At 43.5% G+C, this 27,212-nt stretch overlaps 1 protein-coding gene across 2 annotated transcripts in view; it reads left to right on the top strand.

Moving 5' to 3' along the window:
- The window catches only part of SYNE1 (spectrin repeat containing nuclear envelope protein 1), a 457,258-nt gene extending 443,841 nt beyond the window's left edge, over positions 1-13,417 (top strand). For both annotated transcript variants that reach the window (XM_077775982.1, XM_077775981.1), the window contains 4 exons: positions 1,643-1,855; positions 2,888-2,980; positions 4,362-4,420; positions 12,464-13,417. In XM_077775982.1, the coding sequence (XP_077632108.1) occupies positions 1,643-1,855; positions 2,888-2,980; positions 4,362-4,420; positions 12,464-12,704 (606 nt within the window). In that variant the 3' untranslated portion in view covers positions 12,705-13,417. The remainder of the gene's footprint in view (positions 1-1,642; positions 1,856-2,887; positions 2,981-4,361; positions 4,421-12,463) is intronic.
- The last annotated feature ends 13,795 nt before the right edge of the window (positions 13,418-27,212 follow it).

Raw genomic sequence — 27,212 nt, forward strand, 5'->3', positions numbered from 1 at the left:
GCATACCAGTCTCCAATGTTCGCTTTTTTATTCATCATGGTTTCCGATTTTTGTGAGGCAAACATGCTTATAGAAGATGACCTCCACCAGCTCTAGAAATTGGCTCAATTGTAGAGATCTTACATGTTCCTCATCTTAGTAGGTTGTATTTATTAAAGCAGATCTTTGGCAAATTATACTTGTTTTTAATTCAAATTGTATTTGTTACATCTGCATGTAAAAGTATATTGGGTGGCTTAAATTTCACTTTTATGGACATTAAAACTATTAAAACCGGGGCGCCTGGGTGGCTCAGTTGGTTAAATGTCCAACTTTGGCTCAGGTCATGATCTCGTGGTTCATGAGTTCGAGCCCCATGTTGGGCTCTGTCTCTCAAAAATAAATAAAACATTAAAAAATAATAAAAAATAATTTAAAAAGCTATTAAAATAGAAAAAGGTGGTTAAGACTTCTTAGAGGAAATTAAGTGTACCAGATGTCACAGTCTCCTTGTCACCAAGTTTTGTGAAAACTAAGACAAAAAGGGAAATATTAAAAGTTATTTTCATTATCTAACAAAAAGAAAACCTACCAGCTCTCAAGGAGAAAGCACCTTATTCTAGCACTGAATTCAAAAAGAAATTTGCAGGATCTCTGTCTAGATTCTTATACAAAGGACTTTGGACAATATAATGTACAAGTGTACTTAAGGGATTTTATAGAAGACAAAGAAGTATATTTAAGTTCCATTAGGAAAAAATGATTTGCATTCTGTAGTTTCCTGTATTTTTAAAATGTTACTTCTCAACACTTAGTACTCACTAACCTAACCAACAGAATTGGTAGCTTTCAATTTAGTACCATAAAGTTCTTAGAAACCAAGAAGAAATAGCTATGCAGCGGCATTTTTACTGGCTTTTGACCTCAGACGTTAGTTGTAAATGATGAATCACTCATACTATCCTTTCAAAAAAGTCTTGAATAACTATCAGAGTATACTTAGACATGTGTATAAAATATTACATCATTAAAAATACTTGTGGGGCGCCTTGGTGGCTCAGTTAGTTAAGCGCCCGACTCTTGGTTTTGGCTCAGGCCATGATCTCACAGTTAGTGAGTTCCAGCCCCGCACTGGGCTCTGTGCTGACAGCATGGAGCCTGCTTGGGATTGTCTCTCTCTCCTCTCTCTGGCCCTTCCCTGCTCTCTTTCTCTCTCTCAAGATAAATAAATAAACTGAAAAAAATTTTTAACATTTGCTATATTTATATGTTAATATTTCACTTTCTGTTTAAAAGAACATGTTATGTCTCATTTGCGTGAGACTTTCTATTTTAAGCACTTTCACATATATTCACCAAGTTGAACCTTCCAGTATGCTCACTGTGGACCAGGCAGGAAATAGTACTATCACTATCACAAATGAGAAAACTTGAGATTAGAAGGGTTCAGGGGCCGTACAGACTATTTTTGGCAGAGGCAGGGTTAGAACCCAGACTCCTTATCCCCGCATCCATGGGCTGCTCCATTCTTCCCTGTGTGAGCACAGCATTCGGATACTCAAGTATAATTGTCCACTAAGTTAAACTGAGATCATCCTGCCCTTTTTGAATTTCCCTCAACTATCAAAAATTCTTAGTGGAATATTTCTTATCATATGCATAGCAAATAAGGCATGAGCTCTTGGAATCCCAGCTCAAAGTGGCCTCACTGCAAGACATGTCTTGCCAACTACTGGTGAATGCTGAAGGCACAGACTGTTTAGAAGCCAAAGAAAAAGTGCATGTGATTGGAAATCGGCTCAAACTTCTCTTGAAGGAGGTCAGCCGTCACATCAAGGAGCTGGAGAAGTTATTAGACATGTCAAGCAGTCAGCAGGTAAGCTCTAAGCAGGCGTCATTGTGTAGCATTCCTTACCAAAGAAGCATCGTTTTTATTCATTTTTAGAAGGACTTTGATTGTGGCACTTGTCAGAATAGAGTGCCCGCTCTCAATCACTGCTCTTACGAGTCCTGTGTCAAAGTAAAAAAAAAAAAAAAAAAAAGCAACTCAAACTTTTATAACAGGGCACTGCTTTTGATTCTGTTACATCAAAAAGCCGTCTTGCAATTGCTACTGCTAACCTTTCACCATCGCTATTGTGACATTGTATTTTACGCTGTTTCTTTAAGAATTCACATGTTTTTGGTAACACAGCTGCGGAAGATCATGACCAGTAGCTGCATATGAGTTTTGTATTCAAACAGTAGAAGGTGTGAATTCTCCTGACATAGACAGCAATTAATTCATAGAAAATGTCCTCTGCTCCTTTGCCTTTTATATTTTTTCTTAAATCTACTACATGGTGGTAGTATTATTGGTTTCGAGAAATTCATTTGTAGGTACAGAGATGATTAATAAGACATCAGACATTCAGTTGTGAAATCCTGTTGTGAACACACAAACGCCTGAGCCTCCTCTAAACATGCGAAAGCACAATCTCCTCTGAATAACAGTAGTGCAAGAAATACTACAAAAGCAGTGCAGGAGTATCTTTTACTTCTAACTCAGATGAATTGGTTTCTCTCTGGCCTGAGAGACCTGTAGCCGAAAGACAGATTCCTTGCCCTCCTTCTCTTCCCCTACTTCATTTCTATGATCCATGTCACTGAGAAACAGTAAAGCCACAAGCCACATAGTAATAGCCAAACCATACCGGTATTTTCCAGCAGGATCAACTTTACGACTGGGAAAGCCTAATCCACTAGAAGATTAGGTTCTGTGCTTGTAGTCGTCTGACTCTGTTTTCCACAAGGAATGGTTTGATTTTATGGCGGGTGGGTGGGGATGGGCTGGGAAATGCATTGTGTGTTACCAAGCCGTCACAGCTTTGGGACGTGGAGTCACTGAAAGAATCTGTTTCCTATGTAGGACTTGTCTTCCTGGTCTTCTGCTGATGAACTAGACACCTCAGGATCTGTGAGCCCTACGTCAGGAAGAAGCACCCCAAACAGACAAAAAACGGTAACTTTCCACCAGTCATTTTCACTCGGCCCATGGGAAGGAACACAGGGGAGTGAGAGTATCCACACCTACCACAAGGACCACAGGCTCCCCCCGGGAAAGCAAGAGTCCCCATACAGAAGAGGGTCATCACAGTAACACAGAGAAGAGTTGTTTCCTCAGCCAGGACACGTGCCCTCCCCACATGCACTCAGGAATAGAAAAGAGCAGTTATGGTTTTCAAAAGAATAGGGCTCAACATGTGGTCGGAATGGGGAGACAAATTACTTCTCTTGCTCCAAGGGCCATCGCTAGAGTGGTGTTCCCTTGTCTCTTTGGTGGCTCTTCCCTTCAAACCACCACCACCACAGTCCACCTGAAACAGTAGGTTCCGTGTAAAGGGGCGCCTCAGGCAGAAGCAGACGACACTGTGAGTGTCTCTCTTGAGATCGTTGAATTTATGAGACAAGCAGAGGTTCTGTTGACTCTCAAACAAAGAGGCTCCTGAAGGTGGTTCTGAAGGTTTTTGTCGACTGTGCTGGCCCGCCCCCCCAAGGGGCAACAGCTCAAGAAGACTCACCTACAAAGCCTTTGAGGGGCTGCCTCACTGGCATTCTGTGAGGACCAAAAGACGAATCTGGCCCCTGCTACCCTCTATACTTTGATTTCTCTGTGTAATTAGAAGCTTGTTTTGTTTTGTTATTTTTTTTTTTTGGTCTGGCTTTATGATTATATTCATTTTTATTCCATCCCATTTTCCTTAGTTTTTAGAAATACTGATTTCATTTGTACTTTTTGTTTGTTATAAACACTTAAGTTCTATGCTGATAAATGTTATTATCTTATTTAGGATTGTTTTTTACTACATTCACTAGTTTCCTATAGATCCTAGTTTAAGAATGTGAAGGAATACTGGCTTTTCGAGTCAAATTGTAGCCCTTATTCAACCTAGCAGGGCCTCCTCTCTCTACAAAGGACAATCTCATACTGCCATTGTTATTTTTATCTACCGAGGATTTTAATACTGTTTCAGTGTTCCAGAAGACGAAAAAATATGGTGTGGCATGGCATATGGAACTTTATCGTAAGTAAATACAGAGAGATCCTTGGCTTGCGTGGAGTCCTTCGTGTTTCTACCATGCAAAGTAGGGGAAGCCATACCCACCAGAGTGAGGACCCCTGAGCCACAAGTTATGTTTATTCCATGACTAATGATAGAGATGTGAATCTGTTTCACTTCTTCAACAAAAGAAAAGCCAGTTTCCTGACTTCATGGGTACTGATCATTTCATTTGATTTATTTTTCCTTTGCTGCACTTTTAGTTTATTTTTTTTTAGTAGCTTGTCTTTATTTGCCTGGACTGAACATTCTTCTTTCTTTACCCCTGTTCATTGCAAACAGCCACGAGGCAAATGTAGTCTCTCACAGCCTGGACCCTCTGTCAACAGTCCACATAGCAGGTACCTTATTCTCCTGGTTTCCACACTGTTCTAGAACTTCAAGAGGATGATGAAAATTGTCCATGATTTAGGGAGGCCTCTATCTGGTCTTCCTCAGGGTAGTCGAAAATTACTTGTTTCATTCCACACCCTTTCTCTACTAAATTGGGAAAGATTTTTCTAAGTGAGACGTATAAGTAAAGCTCAGAGCACAACATTTGGATCCCATCAAAATTTTATCTAACTACACACAGGCCCTCTGGTACTTTTCTGTAGTCTGCGTGCATGTAAGGATTGCATGCAATGGATGGCACAGCCACCGTTCGACCCATGGCAGACTTTCATCATCCTCTTTATTTCTAGATTTTACAATAAGACAGGTAATAGATCAATGAATTATTTTACCATTCACAGAACCCACAGATCTGAATAAAATATACTAACATCCCCAGCTTTTTATTTTATTTTCGTGTTTTATCCAGATTGTGGGTTTTGAAATCTCAAAATGGCAAGTCCTAACTTGGTATTCTTTAAGACTTATAAGCACCTTCTGTCTTCCGCTTATCCTAAAACTTCTCTTCTGCCAGCACACTCAGTCACTCACCTTCCTGACACTTGGCAAGCTCTTTTCCCCTGGAAACAAGGGCAGCCAGTGCCCCTGCCCGGGAATGTCCAGAAAGCCTATACTCACAGCTGCCACTCTGCACTTTACATCTGGCTTCCAACAGTCTGTTGTTTCCGCAGTTAGCGGGTGCTTTGCCTTCTTTGTTGTTGGTGTGATGTCTGTGCTCTCCTGCCCTTTCACTAATCAGTTCATATTCCTCCAGACAACTTTTTAAAAAATGAAGACACTGTCTTTGGAGCTGATTTTTTTCATTCCAATCCCAAGCAGTTCACTGCTAAAGTAGTTTGCCCCTTTGGAAACTTCTCGCCACCGAGCTGGAATCGGAATTCTTGAAAGGAGGGTGAGGGGTGAGGAAGTGTAGAACTGTAAACAACTCCCGAGTAATAGTTTTCATTTTCCAGCTGTGTGCTGAAGGGACTGGATATTTTATTTGGTCATTCCTACTCAGCCAAAGCAATGCAGAACGTACTTTGATGTGCTTTCTGGTTTTAAGCCTCCCTTTACTGTACTGTGGGTTTTTTTTTTTTCTTTCATTCCCTTTGGTTTGGTTTGGAGACAGTTTTGGGGGGGGTTGTCCATAATAAAATACCAATAATAAAATATGAATGGAGGAAAACAAGGATTTTTGAAGATCATGATGGACTTCTACCAGTGCTCTGATGTTGTCTTAGTCCCCTACAAGAAAAGCCAATCATGTACTATAGCCAGATCTTTGTTTTGTCCATCTTTTCTCCACAAACTGCTGAGGTGCCGAGAACAGAGATGGGGACTGTCCCCATAGCAATCCTTTTAGGATACCAGAGATGAATTCTTTGGTTGACATAGACGATGGTGATCAGAAGGGGAAAAGCTCTTCTGTTATTGTTCAATACCAATAGCAACCACCTTTTGGTTTCCCAGTATCACATCAGTCTGCTCCCCCAGTGCTTTTAGACAGTCGCACAGGTCTTCTGAAAATGTCAAAGGCATCGTTTCCTAGGGCAGCAAGTGCTTCAACATGTCTCCTAACAGGGCTTTGCAGCTGGGACAGCCGCATTCTCACTGTGACATCCACAAGGTGCCTCTCAGCTCTGCTCTGTCCAGCGCTGTTTATTAACATCTTTCTGAGCATACAGCACAGTGTTTACTTTGCTACTTAGAGGGGCTGCAATACGAGTGATCTACACCTGAATGGCAAACTTCGTCAAACACCTTGGCAGACAGGTTGTGGTTGAACGTTCTTGGACTTCTTGACTTCTTGGCACTTCTGTTTGGGGTGCACCCAACCCCGACAATGGAATGCGGAGTCTGTTGGGCAAGAATTAACTTCACTCATAATCCAGGCTGTCACGGTGTTCCTTTACGATGACACTTGAGCGTACCTTGTGTTTGATCTTGCACTGGTCCAGCAAATTTGAAAGCCTATGGCAGAAGCACAAACAGCATATAATGTTGACCCCAGCAGTCTGTAATAGAAAATTTTAGACATGTATTCTTCCTAAGAGAGGAAAGAGGCAGAGGTGGAAGAAACTGGGTATTAGTTTGAAGGAAGGGAGTTCTTATGCTGTTTTTGTTGTTTACGGTCTGATGTTAATACAGTTGCTTATCTGCTGTGCATGATTTCAGTTTGATGTTATGGCCACTGGTCTATGTCCTCTTATGTAATATTCTAGGCCTACATATAGATTGATGCCATTATTTACTGTATATCTACTGTATTTAGACACTGGGCTTGTAGAATTAATATCGTATGGCTCCTGCCATTAAAAGACCTACAATGTCTCAGAATCTACAGATTCCCTAAATCAACTACAAGCTGCTCCGCAAGACTTCTTAAAAATTATAACCATTTGAAAAACATGCATACATTCACAATAACTATTCATAATTTCTTATTATTTTTTTCATAATTTTTTAGATTAAAGAGATTTAAGAAGTAAGGCTTATGATGGCCCAGCCAGATTTTTTTTCCTACTTTTGACCTAAAATTGTCTAACTCAATCACCAATAAGTCTTCAAAACTCTACTGTGGATTATTTGAAGTTGACAAATGGGAAGATTTAACTCCAAATTCCAGAAAGTCAAAGGAAGAATTGCTCTGTAGTCTGGATACAGGGAAGTGATGCCATCATTCCAAAACTTAACCAAAAATTCTAACATGCAAAACTTCCTTGGGCACCTTTGGTCTCTCTAGCACCTTCTTCACAGAAGACTGAGATGGAATGAGAAGTAGAAAGTGGAAGGGAGGAGAAAAAACTGTAAATACTTCACTGTAAACACTAATCAGTTTCTTATGGAATTTTTTTTCAAGTCTTTGCTGTCAGGCCCCTCCCTGAGGATCCCCTTATTCATAGCTTTCAAAGAGCCTCAATTCTAGGGCAGGCTGGCCACCAAAGCTGAGGGCAGTTATAGAATGAGGCTTCAATATGTTTTTTTTTTCTTTCTAATATTTTGAGGCATGCATTCCCAGTGTTTCTCAGGAACAAGTCAGGCCACTTTGGCAAATGTGTCACATCTTTGAAAGTACTTCTAATGAATCAGGACTATTTTCCTGGGAGAAAAGGCTGAGTACAGCTGATTCCCAATGGGTACAAGTTAGCACACCTTTGCTTCCATAATGATGATAAGATGATAATGAAAAATTGTGACATTTACTTAGCACTTAAAGTGTCCTGAGCACTATGCTAAGCACTGTATATGTGTTACCTCATTTCACCCTTAACCACACCCCTAGGGCATGGCTATATTCCCAATGGTACAGACAAAGACACTGAGAATTAGAGGCATGGAGATTTAAGATTTAAATCAGGTCTACCTGACTCTGGATCCTAGCTTGTGAATCACTTCACTCTGCCAAAGGGCTATTGGTGGATGAGATCCTTTACACAGCAGTTCTGAGGCTTGGACTACCACAGGCTGCCTGAAACGGCTTCGGACCAGCCAGTTTTTTTTTTTTTTTTAAAGAAGACCTAAATCCTAAATTGATTCTGGAAATTTGTCTTCCTTATCACATGTGCCAGGAACAAAGACTATTCACATAAGAGCAGGCAGCAAGATCATACACAACCCAGGTATTTCCTCAGAATAAATTCCTATGACTATCCTGGCAGTGTTAGGTAACAAGTAACAAAATGAATTGAGAGTTTCTTTTCATTTGCCTTTAAATAATTTACGCTCACAAGTAATTCATTTTATTCTTCTTGATTGTGTAAACTCTTTGAGATGAGTCATACTTTGTACATGCTATTCAGGCTTCTTTCATTCCCTGGTCATACTTGATTTTGTGTGCTGTGTTGTTCTATATTGCTTCTCCCCTACCCTCTTTTCCTTCTCCCACAACTACGTGCGTTTTGGGAAAGAGATGGAACAACTCCTGGGCAAGTCTTTGCCCAAGTATTGGAATGAGTGAGGGGAGTGAGGAAAAGTATAAAATAAATATTTACTCATAGAGAATAAGCACATTTTGGCTGGACAGAACTACCTCCATTGATTAAGTTCCTTGGATAAGTTTACACATTTCATTTTTCCTCTATAAACACAATTTCAGCTGGCATCCATTTGTGCCAGAAGGCCATTGGAGAGTGGTGAGTGACTAATGAGTTTTCTTTGTTCTTTCCCTTGTCAAATTTCCCAAGACTTGAAACAGGTGATCTTAGGTCAATAGATGAACATTAAAAGTGCCCTCGGGTACCATTATCCTGTTGGTACTAGGCTTATCCTAAGAAGAGGCAACTTTGTGCATGTTGAAAACCCCAGGGGGTGGCAGGTTTTCTCAGCAGATAACGTGAACATTTCCAGGAGCAATCAGCTGCATGGAAGCTCACTAAGCACTGTGTGTTCTCCTTGTCCCTATCTTGGCCCATGACTTCTCCCCAGCTTAGCAATTTCAACATTAGAAGGCATGCACTAATTACATTTTAATAAAGAACGCTCTGATGCTGTTAAATGTGCCATGTCCTTCAACAGAGTATATAAATACACGAGCCCATGTTCCAAAGATGCTGACCTTTCTAGTTTTTTCCCAGGAGCAGACTTGTCAATGTGCAGCCCTTGTTTTGATCTTGATCTCTGGCTTCATTGCTAAAAGAAGATAATAATTGACAAGCAGAGGCTATTTACCTCTGTGTAAAAATCGCATTATCAATTGTACACATAAATTTGGCCGTAACTTATGTCCTTCAATGTCTTCCAAATAAAAAGACTCAGTTGGAAATCTTCATTTTTTAAAAAATGTTGAATAATAAGGAAATGTGAAGCTGTCTTCTCTTCTTCCGCCGTAACTCATCCAGTGACAGGTGGTGAGTGTTGTGTGCCAGGGCATATTTTCAGGTCAAAGGAAAGATACATTGACGGAAAATTCAATCCTGAATTCATAGGTAGCAATCTCATTCTTCTCCAGACACTTTAAGGCAACAATTGAATTTGTAACCTGTCACAGCCAAAACGATTTTCCTACATCAGTGCACGCCTTGTGTTTGCAAACAAGAAGCATGAAGACCAGAGACTAAATTACTTGCCCAAGATTGCACAGTTGCCTTGAAACACAATGCCCTTATGTTCACAGACTGACTTGATCTGTGAGGCTTCATCATTAGAGGCATTTGTTGTAGACATGAGGAAATCACTCACCTCCCAATATTTTAAGATACAAGTATCTTTGCTTCTACACATGAGATACCTGTGACATAAATGTGACCTGGACAACTTTCATTCACGTCACCAGACAACAAAATGTTGCAGAGAGTGTGCTTGCAGAGCAGAGACTTGGGAACCGTGGCTTCCTGCTAGAGCTCTTCATTTAATAGTGTGATTTGGGGCCAATGATTTACTCTATCCATAGAGTCCAAGTTCTGGGAGTTAAAAATCTCAGGGTGGAAATCTCAGTTTTGCCACTTGGTAGCTGTATAACCTTGAGCCAGTTACTTCCTCTCTCTGAGTCTCCTTTTCATCATTTATAAAATATAGATAACAAGCACATGGAAGACTATCATGGTATTAAGTGAGAGAATAGGGTAAATGCTTTGTGTGTTGCCCAGCAATTAGAAGAGTGAGTGTTAACTCTCCTTAGCCACTTACCTACATAGTTAGAAAGTGGATTAGATATTCTCTAAGGCTTTATTTCCACATGAGTATTTTATAATTAGGTAGCTTGAGAAGTTTTCTATTTCCTTCTTCCACTAATAGTTAGGTGACATACTTCATTTATGTTCTATATTTTTACAAAATGTACAACCTTTCTTATTCAGTTCATTAGGAATAATTCACCATTCTTAGCATGAGGACAGTTAATCAGTTTGACCACTAGATGGTGATTAAACTCTTGTGACCTCTTAGTTGGTAGATTAATTTATACCGACCAGTTAGTAGAAGACATAAAGTGTGTAAAATATGGAACTTCCAAGTCGGAAGACCATCTAATCTAATTTGAAGGGTTTGAAGAAGTTGATGTGTAGAGGTGAAATGAGTTGTTCAAGGTCACACAGCCATTAGTTGTAGACTTTGGGAAAGAATTCAGTCCCAGTTTGGGCCAGTGATTTGTTTTTTCATTACACAGCAAGAACTATACCAGAAACACAGGATGGTACATGGCTGCTTGGGGCTTCTGCATGGCCGATCTGTTTGTCTCACGTATGTCTCATGGTATCATAAGAAAGTGTTGAGTACTCCCTCTGTTCCTTTTTTTAAAAAATTTTTTTAAATGTTTTATTTATTCTTGAGAGAGAGATAGAGACAGCATGAGCAGGGGAGGGTCAGAGAGAGAGGAAGACACAGAATCCAAAGACAGTCTCCAGGCTCTGAGCCAGCTGTCAGCACAGAGCCCGATGCAGGGCTCGAACCCACGTGAGATCATGACCTGAGCTGAAGTAGGACGCTTCACTGACTGAGCCACCCAGGCGCCCCCCTCTGTTCCTTTTTTAGGGGGATTATGACTGCTTTTTATCTTAACATTTATTTTCTTTGGTGATACTCCCTATCCCCCACTGATACGAATGTGATGTTTTCAGAATGGCTAACAAGGTATAGCTAGAAGCATAACATTTTTTTATGAGAAAAATGTACAGAGTAACCAATATAGTATTTCCACCTTCATATTTCTCCAGTGGCCTCACGTTCAGTGTCCTTACCCTTAGTGATATTATAACCATTAGGGAACTCATACTAGGTATGGAGGATGTGTCTCATCTGTACCTACATTCTTTTTGCTCCTACTGTGTTTTGTGTGTGTGTGTATGCATGCATGTGTGTATGTATGTGTGTGTGTACAAATGCCTCTTGTAAATAACATTTCCTTCTGTGACTTTTCCACCACTAACCAAACAAGACATTAACAGATGCTCACAAAGAGAAAACAGTGCATCCTACCAAGGACTTACTTCCATATTCAATATTTTGCAGTCTTTCTTAAGTCATGCCTAATCTCTGATGCACTAGTTAAAGGCAGATGGAAAAATGGAAGTAGATAGGCAAACTTGGGGGGCGCCTGGGTGGCTTAGTCGGTTAGGCGTCCGACTTTCGCTTAGGTCATGATCTCATGGTTCGTGGGTTCGAGCCCTGCGTCGGGCTCTGTGCTGACTGCCAGCTCAGAGCCTGGAGCCTGTTTCAGTCTGTGACTCCCTCTCTCTCTGACCCTCCCCTGCTCACGCTGTCTCTCTCTCTCTCTCTCCTAGAAATAAATAAAACATTAAAAAAAAAAAAAGATAGGCAAACTTGGGACTTTGAGTCTAGAAGGAGCTTGAAAGAAGACAATCTGTTCTCCTCAGGAAACAGTGTCCATTTCCCAAAGTCACAGAGCCAGTGATAGAGAGGATCGGCCTAGAATCTGTGTCATTCCACACCAGTGTTCTGTAGGCTGTGCTGCCATCTTGTTCATACAGCTTTGGAACCCACCTGGGTCAGGGCCAGATGCTGATTCAGTGCAAGATGAAACCAGGATATGCTCTAGGCTTATTTAAACCTGATGGGTCTCCGCAAGATGGCAGTGGCTGTTCTTAGCCTTGCTGCATGGATTTCGGCCCATCCAGGATGGCCAGACAGGATACTTTGTATGATTGTGACAGCAGCTAATTTTGCCTGATGGTGCTACTGATACTCTGAAACCAAAACCAGCCCGCATCAAATGTCCACATTTGAATGATCCTGGATCTACTTAGTCTATGCTGGTAGAACGTGTGTAGGCCAGTTATCTTCGTGGACGGGAAATGTTTTACCAAATTAAGGGGTGGAACTTGCACCCAATGAGCTGCCTTTAGTTGACTGACTAAATGTTTGTTTTTCATCAGTGAAGTGTAACTCTTCGTGTGGTGGTGGGGAGATCCCCTGCTGCAGAAGGCTGCCAGCTAACTGCCAGGTTGGGTTGTGTTTGGCATGGTCCTTTAGCTTCCAGGAAGGGGAGGAAGCAAAACGCAGCATCCGTCTAGCATTTGAGATATCTGAGTTATGTATGTTGATTCTCCTCTCAGGTCCATAAAAGGTGGCTCCGATTCCTCCCTTTCTGAGCCTCGGCCAGCTCGTTCGGGCCGAGCCTTCTTACTCAGAGTCCTCCGCGCAGCTCTCCCACTCCAGCTTCTCCTGCTGCTCCTCATCGGGCTCGCCTGCCTTGTACCAATGTCAGAGGAAGACTATAGTTGTGCCCTCTCCAACAACTTTGCCCGGTCATTCCACCCCATGCTCAGATACACAAACGGCCCCCCTCCACTCTGAACCAGGCAGATGCCATCTGCGTATCGAGGATTTGGCCAAAAGAATCCCACACTAGCCCAAAGAGGACGTGAATCTTGGTGAATGCCCTCGGTGGGGCAGCGTTAGCCCTCCCTCTGTAGCCTGTGTGTGCAGATCATGGCTTCGGAGGGGGGTGGTAAATAATGACAGGAGGAGAGCAGAGAGACGACAGGTTGGGAAGAAATTTTCTTTGAAACTGAGCCTCAGCACTAAAGAGATTAAAGACCTCCAGCGTTCTCTGGACGCATGAGTTTGGCCATTCTGTGCAAACCCAAGGACTTCAGTAGACTGGGCAGCTTTTCCCACGGTGCTGCTCCATCCATTCAATAAAGGACTCTTCCTGAATGCCGTGTTGGCATTGAGCAATCTACCAACCAATCAGTGCTGAAGAGATTTTAGAACCTTGTAACATACAATTTTTAAGAGCTTATATGGCACCTTTCTTTTTACCTTGTTTTCCTTTGGGGCATGATGTTCTAACCTTTGCTTTAGAAGCACAAGCTGTAAATCTAAAAGGCACTTTTTTAAAGGTATAAAGAAAAACTGGATGTAATAAATAAGAGTATAGAAGGCTTTATGTGAAAAAAAAAGTTGAATGTTATAGTTAAAAAAAGATATTTATGTATGTACAGTTTGCTAAAGCCAAGTTTTGTTTGTATTGATTTCTTTGCATTGATTATAGATACTATAAAATATTTTGTCTGTGCTTTCTTTCTTCCCTCTAGAGAAATGACTCTAAATTTACCATTTAAGCAGACCCCTATCAGAGTCCAACCTAAATGATCGTTTTTGCAGAACAAGTGAAACTGAAACATAAGTGTATGTTAAAGAAAGAGGATGATTACAGGTAGTGCACATTTAGACATAAAGGACTCTGGATGCTTCCTTTCCCCCTCCTCTTCCCATAGCTGATCATATCTCCTGACCTCTTACTCCCCAACATCTTTCTCAGCCCCCTTTCTTCTCTGTCTTCTTTCACCAGTTGGAAGAGACCCCATTTAATCTCCTGAGACCCTATGTCTACACCATCCTAAGGATGCACAACAGCCATGTGGATTTTCTTAAAACATTCTTGTTCATATCCCTATTCTATCCAAAACCTTCTATTTTCATTGTCTACTGGAAGAAATACAGGTTTCATTCTTCATTCAATTCCAAATACAATAAGATTTTACTCGGCCCTTCTGATCTTGCCAAACGTTGGCCCTGGTGGAATTGTTTGATGCGTGTGGTGTTTTAATCCATCCTTTAATAACTGGAAGAGGAGGGTTTATATAAAGCCCAGGTTTCAGGCTCCCCTTGAAAATGGAAAGCTCTGATGCCTGGGGTGCATATTCCTGCGTGACAGTAATTGCTGGGGTGACGTGGTTGCTGTCCCTTGAAGAATAGGAAGAGACGGTTTTTACATTTGCACTTTTACCCTCTCAACTTCTCACCACTTGCACCAGTCTAACTCCTATAGTTATTTCGTTTACAAATTCTGCTCTCTGTGGAGAATTTAAACCCAGCTGAGATACTCAAAATTACCTGAAACTGCCTGCTGTGGTTTCCATGATATTTGTAGCCTGAATGCCATCTCAGCTCAGGTTCCTGAGGTTTATTAGGTTTCCCAATCCCTGGGATCACCAAAGACCTTCTCTTCCTATCTCTGGGCGTACCACCTGGGATGCCTGAGGTGAGGTTAGCCCTACTGACTGTTGAACAGCACTGCCTTGTACCGTCTTACCTCCATAGTTTTCTCACTGCCCCATCCCTCATCTCTCCCGAGACTCAACTCACAAGCCACCAAATCGCTGAAGACTTTCCTGATCACTGTTGGACTCTATTTAGGACTTCCTTCTACTGAACTTGCCTCATGTGGCTGTTCTGCTTTCTACTGTCAGGTTATTCCTGTCTCATTCCCCATGGAACCCTGCTCAGGGAACAGATCAGAGTTGAGTTGTTCTTTTTTAAAGAAGAGAAACCTGTGCTACAGTTTCCCATCTTCCTGCTTCTGGAAAAGCTGTGAGCAGTGGCCAAGATTGGAGTTGTGGGCACCCTCACCTGAGACTGGGCCTCACCCGTCCCTCGCTCCCCTGCTATTCCTGCTCAGGAGCAGTCCAGCCCTTCCAGAGACACGCATTGCCGCTGTTAGGGAAATCGCCACACACTGAGGCATTGCTCGTGGAGAAGACCAGCACCACGAGACCTCAGAGCCTTCTCTTCCCCACATTAGGATTCACTGACTCACTAAGCATCTCCCATCATGGAGGACAAGGGTTCGATGGGACTGAGAAAAAAGTTCAGTTTTAAGAAAAATCTTGAGGGTAGTTTTTTTATGCCTTTCTGAAAACCCCTATGAAACACTCAGAGGGATGCCTGAGCTGCATTCCTATTAAACTTTTGAAGACTCAGACAATCCAACATTGGAACAGAACTAAGTGGAAAGTCCCAGTGAATGTAAGCATTGAAGCCACAAGGCCATGGCTTTCCCCCGGTGGTGATATGTCCAGTCTAGTAAGGACCACACCAGCCACAGATGAGTCTGGTACCTCTGCCTAGAGCCCACACTCTTACCTCTCTTTTGAGGAAGGGGACACAGGACAGCATTAGGAGCACCCTCACCTGCGCCCTCAGCTCTCCTGTTAACAGAGACAGAGAGTATGTTCAACAAAGGCTTCAGGGAATACACAGGGGACTGAAGGGCCCTTATTCCTGGAGGGAAGATAGTCAGGAGCCCTGCTGTGGCCTGGAGGCAGCAAGCGATCCCGAGGGCGGTGGGTGAGGAAGAGAGGCCATCAGCTGACCAGGAACGCAGAATTAATAACATTTGGGTCATGAGATATGCACAGACTAACAGAAAACGTTAGAAATGGCGAGGAGAGAGAAAATCCAGAGCGAACATGGAGCAATGAAGGTTTGGAAAAATAAGAGCAGTGACTTAACAGGAAACCCAGAGAAAGAGTGCAAGCTTTTCTGGAAACATACCCCTGGGGAGCAGGAGTGTTGCTGCCTGGAAAATGGGGGGCACAAGCTTCCCTTGTTTTTGTAACGAGAGAGAAGAGACACCTTCAAAAGGCTTGGATGAGAAATTCGGCAAGCTGAGGTCTGAGATTTCCTGTAAAAAAAGGAAAAGATTTTCCTGTAAAAAAGACTGATTTACAGCCTATTCCCTGGGCCCAATTATGAGAAACTAAAGCTACCGAATTTTATTGACAAGCCACAAAAGAGATCGTAAAGCAAAGAAAGGTGGGGCGAGTTGATTTATGTACATGGATCATGGCCAGAAACACAGGGTCTCCAGAAGCCGATGCAGATGGGCCCAAGGCCAGTCCCAACAATTTGGATCTCTGCCCCCACCCCCACCGCCAGCATCGGCCGCTAGACAAGCATCACCAAATGCGTCCTCGGGGAACTGTGTGGCAATAAAAGTCTCAGAGTATGTGCTGAATAGGTTCCCAAACTCCAGGCAGAGGAGTATCCCCTCATATCATGGTGTTTATCAAATGCTCACAATGGTGTATGACCTGCCTCAAACCTCAGGAGGCCAGTCTAAGCCAGGACCTCATCATTTCTTAATTACCCATTGAAGCAACCCATACAGCACCTTTAACATACAGAAGAATCTGCACTTTCCTCCACCAGTTATATCCTGAAACTTGGGGTGAGAACAGATGAAGAGACTGGAAGGAATCTGATTTAGGAGAGAAGAGGGAGATTAAGTCTGTTAGGTCTTTTTTTTTTTTAATGTTTTATTTATTTCTGAGAGAGAGAGAGAGAGAGAGAGAGCATGCGCAGGGGAGGATCAGAGAGAGAGGAAGACACAGAATCTGAAACTGAGCTGGCTGTCAGCACAGAGCCCGACACGGGGCTCGAACCCACGAACCGTGAGATCATGACGTGAGCCAAAGTCGGCTGCCCAACCGACTGAGCCACCCAGGCGCCCCAAGTCTGTTAGATCTGTCTTAATTTTCTGTCAACAAATTTCTTCTCCCTTTATTTTCTTTGTCACCTGACTTATGTTACAGTGGGGTGCATTTCTGAAGAGCGTGCGTGTTAGTCTGTGGAAACGGAGACAGATGCAGGATGTACGAGCATGGAGCCCATTTCCAGCTTGGTTGTGTGCAGCACCAAGTTCGGGTGCTGCAAAGGGACGTTTCACCAAGAGCGGTCATTTCAGTTTTAGATTTAATAATACACTATGATCATAGACTGATTGTCAGACCTAAATTAATCCAGAGACAATGAAACTTAAAAGGAATGGCTTTTATTTTTCAGTCCCTGGCTTCTCACTCACCTCTCTCCCAGAGTTTAAAATACCTACCGGGAATCTATTCGGGAATGCCACAGAGGATCGGGAAATTTGGGAAGAATCCCCATTCACCAGAGTAAATGGAAGAACCGGGTGGATTGGGGGCACTTCCTGGCACCGAGCAGGACATCGGGCAAAGGCGGGCGCTGGAAGAATTCGTTTGAACTGTGTTGAGGAAGGAGCATCTTGGGGGACTAGAGAAGTCAGACAGTTGAGAACTGCTAATAAAAAACAAGGTGGTATGCTGTCACACCGTAACACACACTGAACAATGAGAGACATTTCAGCTGGGGAGCTGAGGAAGCTGGTTGGGACGTGGACATAATACTTTGTTTTGTTTTGTTTTGTTTTATTTTATGAAGGTCACATAAAATAAATCAGCCTTGCAATTTTTTTCACCTGTTATTTAATACAAGAGCAGGAACATTAACTCAATTTGAAAGCCACAATTATCAGAAGGTCTTTGGTAAGCTGTGACACACACCTTGACTGCTTTGATACCACAGGTAGCCGAGAAGAAATCCCGATCTCCCTGCTGAATCATAAGATCAGGACCTCACAGGGGCACATGCCAAGCACAGGCCCAAGTCCTGCCGGGCACATCCTTGAGGCAGTAGCTGGGCTCAGACACTGTGGACAGTTCCGGGCCGCCACCCAACCCCGAGCCACCCAGCACAGCTGCCCCCAGGCCCCCACCACACCTCTCTGTGGAACTGACAGGTAGACCAGCAGCTGTAGGGGGTGCGTTCTGCTCCAAGGCAGTCTGCCCAGGCCAGTGGGCCCCAAGCGTGGCTCAGAGCCACAGCCTCAGTGCGGCCTGGGAACTTGTCAGCAAGGCACCGCTTCGGGCTCTAGGCCACCATCTGCCCCAGATTTCCCCCTTTTGGGACTGGTTAACTCTCCCTAGCTGGCCACATGGCACGTGTCATAAGCGATTGATTTCCCCATCCTCCCTCACAGATTGGGATGTCCGTGTCATCAAATAATAGGTATCCATATAAATCTGGATTTTTGTTCTGAACTGTGTCCTGTGCTATTGATCTATCTTTCCATTGCTATCTTAGTTATAGCAGTATAGAACAAAACTGATTATAAAGATCATGTATATATCTGTATTATATATAAATATATAGATATAAATGTAATAATATATAATATATATAATATGGATATATGNGAGAAAGAGACAGCGTGAGCAGGGGAGGGTCAGAGAGAAGAGGAAGATACAGAATCTGAAGCAGGCTCCAGGCTCTGAGCTGTCAGCACAGAGCCCAACGCAGGGCTCGAACCCACGGACCATGAGGTCATGACCTGAGCTGAAGTCGGACGCTTAACCGACTGAGCCACCCAGGCGCGCCACTTTGTTACAAGTTTTAATACATCTTAGGACAAACCCCATTTCTTTCTCTTTTTTAATTAATTAATTAGTCAATTAATTTTTTCCCCAAGAGAGAGCAGAGCAAGCAGGAGAGGGACAGAGGGAGAGGGAAAATTCCAAGCAGGCTCTATGTTGGTCCCATCGACATGGGTCTGGATCCCTTCATCACCTGAGCTGAAATCCAGAGTCAGATGCTTAACTGACTCAGCCACCCAGGCCCCCCTCTTTCTGTTTTTCATATTGTGTCTATTTAAAAAGGCTAATTGTTTTTTTAAAAATTAGCCATTTGAATTCCAAAAGTCTCTCTTGGTTTTTTTTTTTTAATGTTTTAATTTATTTATTTATTCTGAGAGAGACAGAGCAAGCAGGGGAGGGGCAGAGAGATAGGGAGAGAGAATCCCAAGCAGGCTTTACACTGTCAGCATAGAGCCCAGTGTTTAGCTCCATCTCACAAACCATGAGATCATGGCCTGAGCTGAAATCAAGAGTCGGAGGCCTTACTGACTGAGCCACCCTGGTGCGCCTCTCTTATTTTCTAAAGAAAAAATGAACAGTTTCTCCTTTCTCCTTCTCACTCATCTCCCACTTTGATGTTACTTTTTTTTAAGTTCATGGAGAAAGCACAAGTTGGGGAGGGGTAGAGAGAGAGAGGGAGAGAGAATCCCAAGCAGGCTTTGCACTATCAGCGCAAAGCCCGATGTGAGGCTCAAATTCATGAACTGTGAGATCATGATCTCAGCCGAAGTCAGACATTTAATCGGCTGAGCCACCCAGGTAACCCTTGATGTTACCTTTCCATGCTTTTTCATTTCTTCATTCAAATGGTGTACACATACTGTCTTTAAAAATTAGCTCTGTTTATTATTCCGTGACTTGTATTTTTAGCAGCATTCCACGGACATCGGTAAGTATGCATTCATTGCATTGGACATCGCAGTATCTGCCTTTAAAGGTTGTTTCCTTCAAGGTGTTTGCTGTCAAACAGTGCCGCAGGAAGCATGCATGTGTGTATTCGCATGCGTATCTTTGTGTAGTGCTGCTATCACTTCCCTAAGGTGCATGGTTCTAGGTGGAATTGCTGAATCAGAAAGGGATGTACATTCTACATTTTAATAAATTTGCCAGATTATCTTCTGCAAAGTTGTAGTTACTTACAATCTCCCCCACAATGGGGAAGAGACCCCTTTCCTCTGAACCATCCTCCTAAATCCAGAGCAATGATTTCCAAATTACGGGAAATATTCCCAAGTTGTTAATGTCCAAATTCTGCACATTAGCATCTCTCGGGGACCTGACAAAATTGTAGAACCCACACCTCACCTTAAAGTGATTATTAAATCATAGCCTCTGAGGATCAGGATTTATTTGAAGCTTTCTGGTGATTCCTATGTGTAAAGTAAGTTTGGAAGGGCTGGACAAGATGTTATCACTTTTCTAAAATATTGCCCAACTAAGGGCAATAGGAGCTCAGGGTTTTTAAATTTTACATGACTGGAACACCTGGGTGGCTCTGTCAGTTAAGCATCTGATTCTTGATTTTGGCTCAGGTCATGATCTCACAGTTTGTGAGATCAAGCCCCACGTTGGGCTCTGCACTGACAGTGCAGGAGCCTGCATGGGATTCTCTCTCTCCCTCTCTCTCTCTCTGCCCCTCCTCCACTCTCTCTCTCCCTCAAAAATAAATATTTTAAAAAAAATTTTTGAATAAGTAAAATAAATCTGCATTTCAATGACACACTTATATGATAATCCATCTATATTACCTCTGTGATGTCTGTTGTAGTCTCTTTTTCTATTGTTTTTACTTTTAGTATATTTTCCAAGGAATACTTTGTATATTAGAAAAATTAACTGTTTATCATGTGTCTTGATTTTAATAGTTCCTGTGGTTACACAGAAAGTTTTAATTTTTATGTCATCAAATCTGACAGGTTATTTTTCCTTTATAGAATCTGGATAGTCTATACACATATTTTTAAAATTATTTTTAATGTTTATTTTAGAGAGAGAGACAGGGCATGAGTGGGAAAGGGGCAGAGAGAGAGAGGGACACACAGAATTGAAAGTAGACTCTAGGTTCTGAGCTGTCAGCACACAGCCCGTTGCGGGGCTTGAACCCACGAATCGAGAGATCATGACCTGAGCTGAAGTTGGACACCTAACCAAATGAGCCACCCAGGCACCCTTGGATAGTCTATATTAATAAGGCCTTTTCCCCCTCCAAGATTATGAAAATAATTTCTTGTATTTTCTTCTAGTAGCTTTATAGCCTATCTGGAGACATTTTGGTAGTTGATATGAAGTAAGACATGTTTATTTGTCAATTTCCAAATAAATAGACAATTGTCCCAATGCCCAGAGGGAAGAAAACAGAGATGCCTCCTTTTATCACTAGCTTTTAGCAACCTGAAAGTCAGTATGGGGCTCGTTGAATAATTATAGTGCGTATGTCCTGTTTACTATAATGCAACTATTTTTTAAATGAGGTTAATCTGTATTTATTGAGGAAGATGTTAAATTTTTTTAAAAAGGTGTAGAGTAGTGTCTATAATATGCTCCTGTTTCTACAGAAAGAAAACCCATATTAATTGCATAAGGCAAGGAAGAATTTAGAAAGATATATATGGAATCCAAGGCTTAACATTGTGAACAGAATCATCAGGGGGGAGGAACGATTTTAAATGCATTATTTAAATTGTGACAGAGAGCATGATTTGTTTTTGAGATCCTAATTGTTGTAATAATTATGATAATTTTAAAATGAAAGAAAATGGTACTTCTGTTCTTGCACGAGAGACATTTGATTTGCCTTTTAATTGAAAAACAATTTTTTGGTATGCTCAAAATAAATGGTGAGGGGTCATTTATTAAAAGTGGCATCTTAATGGCTGACCCCGCTCTGGGTGGCCATTCTTGGTTGCAGCTCCAGGGTGTAAGAGGGAAGGTGGGCAAACTCCCATTTTCAGACAAAGAGGCTCCCTGACCAGGGTACTTGATGACCCCCGAAGAAGAGCTTTCCTGACAGAGATGTCCCCCCAGAGAGACTCATTTGTTCAAGAAAAACCTCAGCTTCCTAAGCTACCCCCTCGCCAGAAGTCGCTGCTTGCAAGCCAGCTCAGGGCACCTGGAACAGCCTGATCCCCGGAAGTGGTGGGGGCGGGGAGGGCCCAGGCGCCGCAGATTCACCTGGGGGACTTTTCCTTCTCTCCTCCTAGTCAACAACCTTCTTTAATAGTCTGCCTCCTCAATATGGGCTCAGCCCCTCTCCTCCGCCACCTTCCCGGAATCTGCTGATCATAATGATAGGGGAGCGAAGGACCCAGAAGTTGACAAAGGCCTTTTTGTCCAAGTCTTACTAAGGACGCTCCACGTATGGCAGAGACTCAGGCAAAGTACCTGTGCCCAACCCTGTAGCGGGCCCACCACTTCCTGGCTGTGTAACCTGAGCGAGTGACTTGACCTTTCTGGACTTCCGTTTCCTCCTGAGGAATAATAATAGTCCCTGCGGCAGGAGCGTGTTCTGGGGATTAAATGCATCACTGTGCGTGTTGTCCGGTGCGTGGCAAGTACTGAGGGACGGGAATGCCACCCGGTCGGTGATTGCTTCCTCTAGTTTCCAATTGATTTCAGAAATAGCAATGAGGAAGAACTTTGCAGATCTCCTCACTCTTGCTTTTAACCTATTCTGGAAGGAGAAAGGCTTATAGAATTTTGAAAGCCCTGCGAGAAGCTCCAGAATGAGCCGCAGGGAATAGAAGGTCCGTCTCCAAGTATGTGCCTGTCCCAGCCCTCCCACTGCCCTTTCCAGCGGTTTCCAGGCGGGAGTCCCTCAGGCATCACCGCCCTGGTTCTTGCTCTCTTCTTCGCTGGGTGCAGAGGAGGGGACTTGGCGCCTAATATGCCTGACGAAGGTCACAAACTATAGAAGAAGACAAAGGTCAGCAAACTCCACTCTGTGGCTTGTGTTTGCAGGCCCCTGACATAAATATGGGTTTTCTATTTTTTAAAGGTTGTAAAACAAAACATCCCGGGGCGCGTGGGTGGCTCAGTCGGTTAAGCGTTGGACTTCGGCTCAGGTCATGATCTCGCGGTTCGTGGGTTCGAGCCCCGCGTCGGGCTCTGTGCTGACTGCCAGCTCAGAGCCTGGAGCCTGTTTCAGTCTGTGACTCCCTCTCTCTCTGACCCTCCCTTGCTCTTGCTGTCTCTCTCTCTCAGAAATAAAAAATAAAATATTAAAAAAAAAAATCCAGAAACCGTTTGCAGGCCACATTAACTTACGAACTTTTTAGAGAAAAAGTTTGCTGACCCGAGAGACCGAGATCCCCAGGACAAACGCGGTCATTGGCAGGGCTGCCCTCGGCTTGACCCTGGGGCCATTGGGACTCCCTCATCCTGATAGGACTTCTCAGGATGATGTCCCTGCAGGGGTGGCCCCGAGCTAAGTCAACCCTCCCATACCTCACTCTGGCTGCCTTTTGGGGTTCCTCCCTCGAAAACACCACTGTGGCTTCTGGGAAGAATTCTTTCTTTTCTCCCCGGATTGTTTTTGTTAGATTTTGTTGGGGGGGGGGGGGGCGTGGGGGCCAGGGCCCTAAAGTCTTTGGAATGGAAATGGTATCCCTCCCTCGGGGTAAGAGGCACAGAAGTTTCTGGAAAGCCTCTGGGCTCTCTGAGATCCTGGGCTTCACGTCCTAGTTGGACACCCTGCCAGTTCAGGGGTCCTCGTTCTTGCCGCTGTGAGTGCTGACATCAAGAGGGCGAGGGCCCCCCTGCAGAGTGACTGTCTGGGGGCGGGGTCATCCCACCGCAGAGAGAGCACACAGGGGCTTCCGGAGCTCAGCAGGAAAGGAAGGATCGGGACCAGGATGGTGACCTAGTGTGGCAGGTGATAAACCTTGTTTGTTCAGGATTTTGGATTCTTTTGATTGGTTCTGTGAGGCTCTAGAACCACTTCCCTGGAGACGTCATCAAGCAGTCTCTTCTCTCTCGGTGACCCTTCTGGCCCCCCAATGGCTCTGCAACCCTGGTGGCCTCGGAGAGGCCTGGAGGCTCTGGAGGCTGGCGAAGACCAGGGCCCATTCTGTCAGGCTCTCCTACCGGAAAAGGGGCACAGGAAATGTGAGACGGCGCCTATTTTATCTTTCTGCCCCGGCGCTAGCATAGAGATTAAATGAAAAACCTCCATATTAGGAGGACACTTGTGGGGATGAGCACTGAGTGTTATGTGGAAACTAATTTGACAATAAACTATTTGTAAAAAAAAAAAAAGAAACCTCCATATTGTCTTAAACTCTTTGATGTTGACTTCCCATTATTTTTTTAAACACAGCCCAAAGCTTAGCGGCTTTTTCCGTAGTAAGAAGTCTGGAGCTACCTGGGGTTCTGTTGTTTGGGGGTTCAGGTCTTTGTATTTCCTGGACCCAGGTGCCAGGATCCCAGCCTAGAAGGAGCTGGTACCCACATTGCCAAGTGATGAAAACAAGTTTATCCAAACCTCCGTTTGTTCGTTTGTTTGTTTTCATAAATCCACTAATGCTTTTCCTTATAAACATTTTATTTTTTGCATTCAAGAACGGATTTGATTGTAAGGATGGTTAAGATGTTTTTAAACATTTAATAATACATTCAAACATAAGCGAAGGGGCACTTGCTCTGATTTATATTCCACTCTCAGTGAAGCAGGTAGTTCATTTTGGTGCCTTTGGCCCTTCCCTTCCTTTTAAAGGACGTGCTTCTCTCGCTCGTGGTCGAACCCCAGAAACCCAGCCGCACCTGGCGACCCTGAGGGCCTGGGGTGACATGCAAAACAGCTCCCGGGACAGTGACTGGGTTCCCTGCTGTGACCACACCCTCTCTTCTTTTTCCCTCCTCCCCTCCAGCCTGTGACTGGGGCCCTGGGTATTCACACATATTCTTTCTGCTTGTACATGTGGAAACACTCAAGAATCTTTACAGCTTAACCTCCATTGAGCCTGGGGCGAACTCAAGAATTCAATCAGCCCATAAAAATGTTTACCAGCTCACAAACCTTTCATTGGCCTTTTCCACAATTATTGATTTCTCCATGAAAAAGGCATCTGATGACAGGTTGAGTGCTGTAGAAAGCCCAGCCATGCAAGGCCTCTGGAGGGTCACCCAGAGCGCTATCTCGTGACTTCTGAGTGACTGGCTCTTGGCTAAGTGTCCAGAATTGGCCACTTTGGAGTCCTTTCCTCTGCTCCTAGCTGGCCGGGCCTCTGAGTTTTCCCCACCATTTCAAAATCACTTTTGAAAATGTTTGCCTGGGGCTGCCTGTGTGGCTCAGTCGGTTGAGTGTCCAACTTCAGCTCAGGTCATGATCTCACGGATCGTGGGTTCGAGCCCCGCGTCGGGCTCGGTGCTGACAGCTAGCTCAGAGCCTGGAGCCTGTTTCAGATTCTGTGTCTCCCTCTCTCTCTGACCCTCTCCTGCTCATGCTGTCTCTGTCTCTGTCTCTCTCTCTCTTAGAAATAAATAAAACATTTAAAAAATTTTTTAAAAAAGAAAATGTTTGCCTGGATGCTTCCATGCTTCAGTTTATTCTTTTTTCCCCCCTTTACTTTCATCTAGTTAAGATGAAAGCTACCATTTCGTCAGTCGTACACAGACCCCAGGTGCCTTGGCTGTGCACCGTGGCCTGGCTCCTGGCCATGAGATAGGAGCTGGTCTTATGGCAAAGAAAGGGAGTGAGGCTAACCTAGGTACAGTCAGTTCCAAAGGCGCCATTGCCACTAGGGAGCCGCTGCCTCAGACCTCAAGGTCGCAGGTCATCAGCTAGAAATAGAACTCCTCCCGGTGCCAGGTACAGAGGACAATCACTCCCCAGCTCACCTGCTTGCTGGTCCTGGTAGAAACCAGGGTCAGGAATGGTGCCTGGTACAACCTCAGAAAACAGAAGCTCTGGCCCTAAGTGCCAGGGACGATAGCAATGAAGCGCTTCTCAAGCTTTCCTGTCTAAGGGGCACCCACCGGAAGTAGAGCGGGACACATTTTTTTTCAGAACCCAAGGGACATAACATCGAGCTTTCTGTCTGAAATGTCCTATTTCTTTAAAGAGTCACATTTGCCTTAAAGTTTCATTACTTACAAAATGTCGAACTTGTTTAACTACTAACTTAGCACTTTTCTCCAGTCTTGATTAAAATTTCATATGTGCTATGTGGCTTTAACCCCCAAGAAGTGTGAACTCCAGTTTTTGAAGCGGGAATCATGTTTACAGTCAGGACAATTGATCAGATGTCCGCCATTCAGGAGATTTCTGGTCCTAGGAGCCTTACTTAACTCTGTCGATGCTGTTTCCTCCCTGCAAAATAAGGACCGTAATATATCTACCCTTATCTCACTGCTGTAAAGATTACCTGGATCAAAATGTGTGTAAAACTAGTAGCTGGCATTGTGAAGCACCCAATGAATGGTACTTTAGTGTATATGAATGTGATTGTGTTGTAACTCAGGGTTGAAAGGAAAACCAAAGATCATTCCATATGAGGAGAGAACATCACCATTTTGGCTTAAAGGTTATCTCAGCCCAGCAGCGATAACACCTGTTGCAGGGAATTAACCTCACCTGTACCTTCAACCAGGTGTCCCAGAAATGTCTGTAGCCCATTTCTTCAGAAAGTGTCTGCCCTGAACAAATCTCTCTCCCCTGGACTTACCACTATGCTTTTGGTGGTAGCTATAAATACTGCAATTTTAAGCAACTATGAGTGTAAACATAAAGCTAGCTTTTTTATTTTAAAAAAATTTCTTTTTAATTTTTTTATGTTTTATTCCTGAGAGTGAGCGAGAGACAGCATGAGCAGGGGAGGTTCAGAGAGAGAGGGAGACACAGAATCTGAAGCAGGCTCCAGGCTCTGACCTGTCAGCACAGAGCCCGACGCGGGGCTCGAACCCATGAACCGTGAGATCATGACCTGAGCCAAAGTCGGACACTTAACCGACTGAGCCACCCAGGTGCCCCTATTTTTAAATTTTTTAAATGTTTATTTATTTTTTAGAAACAGAGAGAACACAAACAGGGCAGGGGCAGAGAGAGAGAGGGAGAGAGAGAATCACAAGCTTTCAGCACGGAGCCTGACTTAGGGTTCGATCTCACAAACTGCAAGATCATTACCTGAGCTGAAATCAAGAGTTGGACGCTTATCTGACTAAGTCACTCAGGTGCCCCTAGAATTAGCTTCTTAATGCATGGAGTCCATATAATAAAGGTTGTGGCAGTTTGCTTCCCTGAAGCATAGAGTCTGTGTTTTGGGAGAAGCAAATCTAAATACGGCAAATCTGAATTAAAATGTCCCTAAAGGCTTAAAAAGGCATCGTGTGGGAGAATGTGATCTGGAGCCAGCTCATGAACAGAACCCACCTTCCGTCAGCATTCCAACTTTGACACACTCCACTGGATAAGTTTAAAAGCTCCATGGTCACTAACCCCTCTCCCCAAAGCTGGTGAGCCCAGAAATGACACATGGCACATGAAGGCATCTCCTTGGTATTCCGAGAAGGATGATAAGGAACCAACACGCTGTGGTTCATGGAGATATATATAATGAGAGTTACAGAGAAGGAGAATTGTTTGAAAAAATAATGTTTGAAAACATAAACCTGATGTAAGCCATCAGTGTATACATTTGGGAAGCTCAGTGAATTCCAAGTAGGAATTTACATCTAAACACATCCTAGCCATGCTGTTCAACAAAAAGAAAATCTTTTTTTTAAAGATTTATTTATTTATTTATTTATTTATTTATTTATTTATTTAGAGGCAGAGAGAGAGAGAGAATCCCAAGCAGGCTCTGCAGTGACT

Source organism: Crocuta crocuta, unplaced genomic scaffold (genome assembly GCF_008692635.1).
Source record: "Crocuta crocuta isolate KB4526 unplaced genomic scaffold, BGI_CrCroc_1.0 scaffold25, whole genome shotgun sequence".
NCBI classification, from domain to species: Eukaryota; Metazoa; Chordata; class Mammalia; order Carnivora; family Hyaenidae; genus Crocuta; species Crocuta crocuta.